This window comes from Arachis hypogaea, chromosome 18 (assembly GCF_003086295.3).
Source record: "Arachis hypogaea cultivar Tifrunner chromosome 18, arahy.Tifrunner.gnm2.J5K5, whole genome shotgun sequence".
Lineage (NCBI taxonomy): Eukaryota > Viridiplantae > Streptophyta > Magnoliopsida > Fabales > Fabaceae > Arachis > Arachis hypogaea.
This window is the reverse complement of record NC_092053.1, coordinates 114,132,565-114,142,883: the sequence shown is the minus strand read 5'-3', so window position 1 is coordinate 114,142,883 and position 10,319 is coordinate 114,132,565. Positions and strand designations below refer to the sequence as shown.

At 36.7% G+C, this 10,319-nt stretch overlaps 1 protein-coding gene across 1 annotated transcript; it reads right to left on the bottom strand.

The window, feature by feature from the left end:
* Positions 1-5,693: 5,693 nt before the first annotated feature.
* LOC112770888 (ATP synthase subunit O, mitochondrial) lies at positions 5,694-10,319 on the bottom strand. The gene is made up of 6 exons (XM_025815361.2): positions 9,980-10,319; positions 9,328-9,378; positions 8,771-9,014; positions 7,227-7,339; positions 6,635-6,721; positions 5,694-6,180 (listed from the first exon to the last, which is right to left on the bottom strand). The coding sequence occupies exons 1-6, from the start codon at positions 10,091-10,093 to the stop codon at positions 6,052-6,054; spliced, it is 738 nt and encodes a 245-aa protein (XP_025671146.1). The 5' UTR covers positions 10,094-10,319; the 3' UTR covers positions 5,694-6,051.

The following is a 10,319-nucleotide window of genomic DNA, read 5'->3' as shown; positions in this document are numbered from 1 at the left end:
GGAAGCAGTTATATCTATATTTATTCGTCACTGACGAATCTATAACTTCGGCTCTAGTAATTGAGAGTGACAATAAACAACAGCGACCTGTGTATTTCATTAGTAGGGTCCTTCAAGGTCCCAAAGTGAAGTATTCCAAGCTAGAAAAATTTGCTTTTGCAGTATTAATGTCAGCACACCGTTTAAGGCAATATTTTTAAATAGAATTATCATAGTTTGACATTAGATATGAACCGCTGTCAGCCATCAAAGCACAGGCAATGGTGGATTTTTTGGCCGAAATGACCTATTCTTCTCCCAAGTCACCGGTTTGGGAGCTTCATGTATTTTGGAGATACGAGAATTATCCTAACTAGAGGGAAATAACTGGTCATCAAAGCATCTATTAAGTTCGATTTTCCGATATCGAACAATCAGGCTGAGTATGAGGCTTTGATCGCAGGTTGGGAGCTAGCAGCTGAAGTCGGCCCGACAGAGGTAAAAGTATACAGTGATTCCCAGATCGTAACCTCCCAAGTCAATGGCGAGTATCAAGCGAGGGATCCACTATTGCAATTATGCTTGAAGAAGGTACAAAATGAAATCCCAAATTTTAAAACATTTTGTATTAAGCATGTACCTCGAGAACAGAATATTCGAGCTGACATTTTGTAAAAGTTGGCCAGCACTAAACTGGGTAGTTAGTTTAATTCAAGAGGTGCTCTCAGAACCATCTGTGAGCTTTGCCGATGTCACGATATTACCATCTGTCCCCATCTTGGATGGATCCTATTTGCATGTACTTGGAACATGGGATCCTTCCCAATGACCCTAAAGAAGCTAGGAAGCTGCGTTTGAAATCAGCAAAGTGTACCATGATTAATGGCCAACTTTACAAAAGGGGCATCTCACAGCCCTTACTTAAATGCCTAAAACCTCAACAAAACAATTATGTATTGTAGGAGATACATGAAGGATGCTGCGGACATTACATGGGTGGCAAGTTGCTAGCTCAAAAAGTAATCAGAGAAGGGTATTATTGGCCCACCATCATGAATGATGCAATTGAGTATGTAAAAACATGTCAAAAATGCCAAATTCATGGCAATCTCCATCAAGCTCCGCCTCAAGAGCTTATTTCCGTGATACCAACAAGGTCATTCGCAAAATGGAGAATAGACTTACTAGGACCTTTTTCCCAAGGGCCTGGTCAGGTAAAGTTTTTTATAGTAGTCATTGATTATTTTACCAAGTTCATTGAAGTCAAAGTTCATATGGAATGATGTACTAACAAGGTTTGGGATTTACGAGGTGATAGTTACCGACAATAAAACTCAATTTGTAGATGCTAAGTTCTGAAAATTCCTAACTGGCTTGGGAATATATCAAGTATTTGTGTCGGTAGAACCGTAGAACACCCTAGGCAAATGGACAGGTTAAAGCCGCAAACAAGATAATCCTAAAAGGGTTGAAGAAGAGATTAGATGACTTCCCGGGATCCTAGGTTGATGAGATATGGTCAGTATTGTGGTCTTATCATACCACTCCTCAATTCTCTACAAGGAAAACGCCTTTTCGACTTACTTATGGGGAGAAGCAGTGATACCAGTAGAGATCGGTGAACCCAGCCCAAGATTACTCCTTCAAAATATTGAGAATCGCGTGGAGTTAGACCTTATCAATGAGGTGAGGAGCGCAGCCAACCTAGCTTAGCAGACATTGAAGCAGCGTATAGCCAAAAAATATAACGCCAAAGTCAAGCCTTGGAGTTTCCGAGACAGAGACCTAGTTTTGCGACAGGCTGACACCAGCGCTTTAGGAACTCAGGGGAAGTTGGCTCTAACATGATGAAGAAGCCCTTTCAGAATTAAGGAAAACCTAGGAAAGGAGCTTACAAGTTAGAAAATCTGGATGGTACCGAGGTTCCTAGATCATGGAATGCAATCCATTTAAAACGGTACTATCCGTAGATAAAGCATTTCTCAAGTCTTTTTGCTTTAAGTATTCTTCGAATAAGGGGCACTCTTTTCCTATCGATATAAGTTTTTAATGAGACCCCAACATGAGCTTGTTGTATGAAATAAAAAAAGTTCATAATAAAATTCCAATTGCCTTTAATTTCTTATTCAACTCGTTTACAAATGAGAAATTTAGCTTAACAGAAAGCTGCTTAAATTATTATCCAACTCATTTACAAATGAGAAAGTTGGGTTAACAAAAAGCTGATAAGTATTAAACTCGGCAAATGATAAAGCACTTAAATAACGTAGCAAAAAGCTTTGAGAGTTCAAAAAGCAACAAAACTAAAGTTGCTTAAAATAAATGAGCATAAATAAAACGCTACCTAAGAAAGTTCTGACCTAATTACAAGGAAATACTTAAAAAATTTTACAAAGAGAAATAAAATTATGTCAACGATCTTCCCATCTACCACCTTCTTAAAGACCTCGACATTAGAGACGTCCAAGTCATGTGCTATAAGTTTGATTTCGTCCAGTATATTCTTCTTAATATCAAAAGCTCCGTCCACAACAGCCTGCTCAGCCTTCCTAACAGAAAGAGAAAGCTCATCAAGCCACTGCATAAGATCGAAAATGTGTTTTTTATATGTCTCCTCCTTAACATCGGAAGTTGCCTTTGTCTCTTCCAAGGTCTTGAATTTATCCTGAAAGCTTTCTTTTTCTTTTTTAAGAGTCTTAATAGACCCATTCAGATTCTCGACCTCTGACTTTGCCTCTTTCAAATCCTTCTCCTGCTCTGACACCTTAGATCGGAAAATGGAGATCTCTTTTGCCGCATCTCTGATGTAAATGACCAAACGAAGCAGCATTCTTTGAACCCGTGGTAAGGTTTCTTCCAGAGGGAGTTCAGCCAATCCTAACTTAGTCTTCTCAATAAGAAGATATTCGTCAACAAACTCGGGAGCTTGGAACTCTTTCTCCAGAATACAACCAAAAGAAGTTGGTGAGGAGATTTCAGCTATCGAACTCTTACCCCTCTTTTGCCTCTTTTTTAGTAGGAGAAAAGAGGGGAAAAACATCCTCCACATGGTGAACCTCGTGGCCAACTCCCGAGATGAATTTCGGGAGAGAAGGAATGTTGCTCAAAGTAGCTGAAGAAGAGACCCGATCACCACTACCCAAATTGGCGGTAGCATTAGCATCAGAGGAAGTTAACCTCTTCCTCATAGCCACAATAGCCTCCAAGCTGCTATCCATATCAACTATGAAGAAAAAATAACAAAGACAAAAGGGTCAAACCACCAGATCAATAAAACAGTAAAGTAAAAAAAAGGCAAGTAGTAAAATCAGGAAAACACAAAATGTAAAGTATTTACCAACAGCATTCCGAGCAGCATGCTCATCAGCCAAAATAATTCGAAGGAATACAGGACAGTCACTCCAAAGTTCCGAGAGCATTTGGATGCTCGTGAACTCAGAAGCATTCACACCTTGCAGCTGGATCTTAGGAGATGACACATTGAAATTCCAATACAAATTAAACCTTTTTTTCATCCTCCAAAGTCATAAAAAATGTGTGGTTCCCTCTACCCTTTCAATCTCAAAAAACTTTTCTTTGAAACCATGGTAAGATTCCTCAAAGAGAGTAAAAATCCTCCTATTTGGAATACCTCGGAAAGAGATAAACCCTCGACCTTGGAAACTATTGTTAAAGTGAAGAAATAAAAAAGACCTTATAGGTAGCAATTAGCCCCAAGAATAAGCACAGCAACTCAAAGACCCGGATGGTAGCCCACGTGTTTGGGTGCAGTTGTGAAGGAACACAACCAGTATAACCCAAAATATCCTGTTGAAAGATGGAGAACGGAAGATGAACCCCTAGACAAGTAAACAACATCTCGTACATCCACGACCAGTCAGGTTGGGATCCCGCGTGGTGGTTGAAATGACAAATTTGATCGCCTCGATGAGGAACGGAAAGCACATACAAGTTTCCCAAGTTGGAATCGAAGATGACCCCAGCTACGCGCATGGCCTCAAGCTCATCCTCTATAATGGTAGAAGTAGATTTTACTTCCTCGGAAACCCATGAGTACAGGTCAAAGCGCTGCTAACCCGCGCGTTGGGGAGGTTGGGGAGCTAGCCCAGAAGATGACGTTCTAACCCATTAGTGAGAGGCAACCACCTTCTTCCTCAGCACCTCGGGTATACCTACAGGGGCACCACCACTATGTCACAAAAGGGAAATTCCTTCTCCATTTTACAGAAAGAAGATTTTCTATCTTAAACCATCAAAAATCTCACAAGTAAGAACCTTACACGCTATCCAAACCTCAAAGGGAAGAAAACCAAAACCTAATAGTAGTACCCCCACTACGACAACTACCACAAAACTAAAAACTGTCCAAAAACAAGCAACGGGCAACAAAAAGACACTAACCGCTAAAGGAAATATCACACTCTAAGAGCAATTACATGCATCTCACCAAGTTATAGGGCATAGCAAAATAAGAACGAGGGTGTGAAGAAAATGAAAAACTCTTACCTGAACATGATAGCCGCTGCAAGAAGAAAGAAATGAGAAATAAAGGTTGCGAATGTCCAGAGAGCTTCTAGCAGAGCAAAGAAAGAAGCAAAAAAATCCCTCTCTTCTCTCCAGGAAGCAAATGCGAATATGAAAAGGATAAATGAAGTGAAGGAAAGTGGAACTAGCTATTTTATGAGAAATTAATGCTTCATTAAATTGATTGATTGATGGAGAGAGAAAAGAGAGTGGGTGACGGTTCATGAACCAAGGAGAAGTAAAAACCATTTGAAGAAAATGAACGGTTTTTTCAAAGAGGTTTTTTTGCTCCCAAAAAGCCTAAAAAAGAAACCCCTCAAAAGGCCCAAAAAAAAGGGTCTGGTCCATCAATCTTGGGAATACTTGACAAGTTGCAAAATCACGAAACCCGAATTGGGGCACTGTTATGGACAATAACAAGTAGCGAGATTCCAGCTACAATAAACAATGCGTTACCAACGTTACGTAAAAAAAATCACAAATGCAACGCCAGATCGGTAAAACAGATAGCAAGCAATATAAACGTATATCCGACAATAAATACTCAACGGATACTTAGAAAACATATAAAACGGAGGCTCCAAAAGCAGGTAAAGACAACACACTCAATTCCTAACAAGTGTACTACTGACTTAAGTTTCAGAGTGCCTTTACAGGTTGCTCACCCGGCCTGGTAAAAAACAATTCACCTCGAAAATTCGATTTCTCTTTGAGTACATATTGCCAGCCAGGTACGAACACCTTCAATCCTTGTGGTGCTAGAGTGCTGATTCGAGTCTGGTTTGAAGGACAACTAAATGGACCTGCCTAGCTTGGAAGATGAATTGCCATAAGATCGTCTTATGGAAGGACTATCATGCAAGACGATGCCATATAAAATACGAAACTCTTACTTCACATTTGATTATTATAACCATTCATTTATCCTTTTACATTATACCTTGTCTTTCTTCCTTAACTATGTTGTTATGAAAATTAACACCGATGCCTCAATAATATCCATAAGAATTTCTCTTTTTTAATGGGGTGGCGGATTGTTAGCATTCTTTAGCCAAATTTCCTAGAGATGGCTCTAGTTAAATCCAGCACTTGCTGCCAATGAACTTGATTGTGATAGTTATACTATTATTTAAAATAGTAAAACCATGGAAATACAGAAAATGGTCCAAATACAGATTAAAAACTCAAAATTATCAAAATTTTCTTTGGATCTTATTCTGAATCATCAGCTAGCCAACGGCCACAGCTACATCTTTTATCTTAAGCCAGGAAGATATATTCACCAGCATCAAAGTGAAGCAAATTAATACCAGTGAACTAATTAACACCTCAGAAGTCCAAATAAAATCAAATAGCATTCAAATTTCAAACACATTGAGATGACAATTAAGCATAACAGGAAGCTGGAAAAGAGGTAGCTCTTATTTGCAAAATGATGGCATTCCATCCCAAACAAATCCAGATCCACTCATTTTTTTATACTAAACAAGAATTTGATACTTGATTAAATCATGCTGACACAGATTTTCAGGAGAAAATTGTTGTCTTCTATATGTCAGCAATACTGATGGGCTCTCGTAGAAGCCTCTCCATCTGTTGCGCCCTAGTCTTAATAGACATGTCAAAGACCTTCTGACTAAACTCCAACACTAATCCACCAAGTATGCTTGGATCAATCTGGGAGAAAGAAGGAAACAAATAGAAAAATGATGAGCTGAATTAAGAAGGCAATACGGGGGGTTTTGTGCTACTTCTGCAAGTGCTTGAAAAGTATAACTTCTAAATATTTTCAGATTGTATGGATAAGATTCTTAAAATATAATCATTTTACTGCTTTTAGGAAAAGGGTAGGAATTTCATTTTAGGTACAATTTTTTTTAAAAATAAATATCTTTCAAATACAAAATTGATTCTGATTATAAATAAAATATTTAAAAAAGAGAAATTCAATCACATACTGTGCTAAGATCTTATCTTCCCCAAAGTTCATTAGAAACATATCATATATAGTCTCAAAAGTACAAGGTACCAATTTCTCTGTGTCTTTGCAGAAGAGGAAAATTTGAAAGGGAGAGAGGAAGGAGGGGGAGGGGGGGGGGGGTGTTTGGCAAGAAGGGGATCACGCTGATACCTTCTGCTCAAGATGAACCTTTGCCCCAGTGCCTAACATCTGCTGAAGGGTCTCCTTCAGTGCCTTCTCTTCCTCGGCAGGAAGAGGCTGGAACAAAAATATAGAAAATTAGAATTAGAACATGCAACTACTATTCACAAAGTGGTTTTATGAGATAGCATTAGATCAAATCACAAACAAACTTTTCTCTGAATATATCCCAGTAACACCAAAATAACGTGCGTAGAACATATATATATATATATAATCAATAAGACAATTATGGTAAAATATAATCAACGAATTAATTTTCTGAGGAAGATACATAAATAGAGATACAAATACAGATGCAAAAAGACCATGAAACTACCTAGCAGAGAAAGATAGTAACAATGTTCTCAAATTATTATGCATATGGAATAAAGAACACATATTGACGACAGAAATTACATGAAAGTATCCATTTTATCCAATAAAGTTCATTCTATTAGAGAACACATAATCCAATCCTCCTGATGCGAAAGGAAATGAATTCAGCAATGCAGAGTACATATATGTAGTATGTTGCATTTCCTTTTAGCCAGAAACTAATCGTAAAAGAAGTACTACTTACAATCACTGTTGTCACAATGGCTTTCACTTCTCCCTTGTATGCCATTGCCAACTCCCTATACCTCTTTGCAATAGTTTCAATGTTTTTAAGCCTCCCATTCTCAGCGACAAGGACTTTAAAAAAAAGATAAATTAATCAATAAACTTTAATGTCTGAAAAAATGGTGTAGCATTTGCCAAAACTCAGATAAATGAAGTCTCAAAGTATTAAAAGAGACAGCCAAGAAGCTGATGAAATTCCCAGGAAACAAGAAGCAAACATCAAAGTACCGTGATGTCTATCACTTGATGACTAAGATAAAATTATTATTGCATAATGGTATCATACTCATATTTCATATGGGAAAATAAGATAGTAAATCAAAAATAAAACTTTTTATGATATCACCATATCTAAAAACTCTTATGTCCACCTTATACTAAGATAAATGAATTAATCTGAGAATTAAGACAGTCATAATGCAGCATAATTTGTGAAGCTCAATAACACACAAAGGTCAGTCTTAAGACCCAAATAAAAGGGTGCTCATAGAACATAATTCATATTTCCTAGCACTAGTATAAACTGATCCCTAATAATTCAAAGGCCAGATTTATTAATGCTATTGTGCTAGAATAAAAGCTCTAATTTCCGCAACCCATGAAGAAGCAGTCTATTTCCAGCATTGAAAGGACAGCAAAGTTGGGGATGTTTTGAGCAAGGAGTTCAATTAATCACTTATGAATGCAATAAATGAAGCCAGAGGCATAAAATCTAATAGAAGAATTGAATGACTAACACGAGGTATGTGGTCTAGTAACATGAGAATAATCTGAATGTAATAATGCCCGAGAAGAACTGGCTAAAAAAATTTGATAATAAAATATGTACGATTACAAACACAATTAAAATGAAACATTATTCAAGTAGGAAATTTAACAAGGATTAAAGGGAAGTGATAAACAAAATATGAATATGATAGGGGTGTTGGGTGACATTTTATTGAATAATTTGTTTGGCGTGTTGGTGTAATTGCTATAGAAAATATAGTTGAGGAGACTTATAATATTGTTAGCTGTTAACAAGTATAAGAGCCTGGAATACTTCCTAATTCATTACATTTTGCTTGCATGCCTGAGAGGCAACTACTCAGTTAAATTTGCTCTATAAACCCTTAGACAAAATTTTCTGAGGCAAAAAATTAAAAACAAAATGAATAGGAGAATCCTTCATAGTAGCAAAAACAAAAAGGGGGAGAAAAGAGAATCAAAGAAGCTCAAAATGCAAAACAAGCATTCAATATGTTTATCCATAAAATGTATATTATCCCTTTCCCACAATATGTGAGTGGATGAGAACCCATAAAAGATGCACAGGCGTCAAAAACTAAAAACACAAGAGAATCACCAAAAGTCTGTATAGGAAAATCTGATGTACTAACTTCTCTGGTTCAATATGTTTCAAACAATAAATATAAAAGTAATCCAGAATTTATTTAGAAATGTAATTATGTATACGTAACAATTATGTTTGTCAAAATATACTACCATAGGAAGCAAACATACCAAGGAAGTTCTTTGTAACATCAGAAAACTTAGATTGACCAGCAATGTCTTCAATAACCTTTACTCTAATATCTTTCTTCACAGACAAGTCACTTATGAACTGGGAAACTTTAGTACTGTTCTTAACTGCCTCAACAAACTGAAGAATCTCGGACTCAACCTTTTCGACTGAATTAGCTTTCACTGCTGCAATATACAAAGCAGAGGCATAGTTTCCAGAGCCACCAAACATAGCCAGTGGCACCTATAGATGCAATCAAGAAATAATAAGACAAAAATTCTTAACCCATCAATAACAAGCACGGTGGCTCAAGGATGAAACAAAAAATTTTTGAACAATTCAATCTGACCTAAATGAAATATAAATCAACAATTCATTGAATTTAGATTATAAACATAACAACTAACTAAGTGAAAATTCATTGAATTTAGATTCATATTCAATCAGTTATAAGTTCATATTTTCTTCTTCTATCAATCACAGTCTAAGCACAATTTCTTCTACATCAGGCTGAAGTGTATTAAGGAATAATGACACAAACAATATGTCCAATTACCTTAACTTTATCTTCCTTTGCCCCTGGCACATTGGCATAACCTCTAGAGACCTGAAAGCATATCATGATAGGGGAACAAATTATTAAAAATAAAATAAACACTTAAATGCGGCCAATAAAAACCATTCCTGAAACATGAAATGAACAAGTATGCAACAGTATAAAACCTCAGCACAAACAACACAGTACAAGTTATCAATAGGCACAAAAAGCAGGAGGTTCTTTTACTTCAAAATCATGCCTCAACGCAACAAAATATAAAAACAGATTACAAAGAATTCATGAAAAATTAATCAGACTGTTACGAATCAAATCAAAGGTAACAGATAAAATATATATTAAAAAAATTTCTTTTTAAAAAATAAATAAATAAAAATCAGACGGTAAAGAAAAGTAGGTTCATTATACATCTCAAACACATGCCTCAACGCAACAACTTAAAAAAACAGATTACTATAAAATCTTTTCAGAAAATGAAAAGTTATTCAGCGGAGGAAATGAAAACCTTCGACTTATTTTAGAGGAAAAAATCTGAAAAAAAAAGGCAAATTCCAAATCGACAACAATCAACGGTGTTATCAAATGATCCGAAAATTGATTTGAGCGGTTCAAGTATTAAACAGATGAAAGGGATTTAGGTTGAATAACTCACCAGGGAATTGGAAGGGGCAATGAGAGATCGTTGGAGAGTGGATCTCTGGGAAGCGGCGAACGCTAATTTGTTGAAGACTGAAATTCCCGATCTGATTCGGCTGCACAGTGCCATCTCCGCAAATGGGAAACCCTAATTTGTTTTTTTCTTTCTCCAATATGTTGTGTGCTTTGAAGAATGAGGAAGCCAAGGAACTACTGTGCACTCTTCAAGGTAAAACTGAACCTTTCAGGTGTACGTGCCAGGCGCGTGAGGGTAGAGAGAGACCCGCTTCTCACTCTAAACTTACTTAAATATTCTCTCAATTTTTATACACAATTAAATCAGTTCTTCCATATTT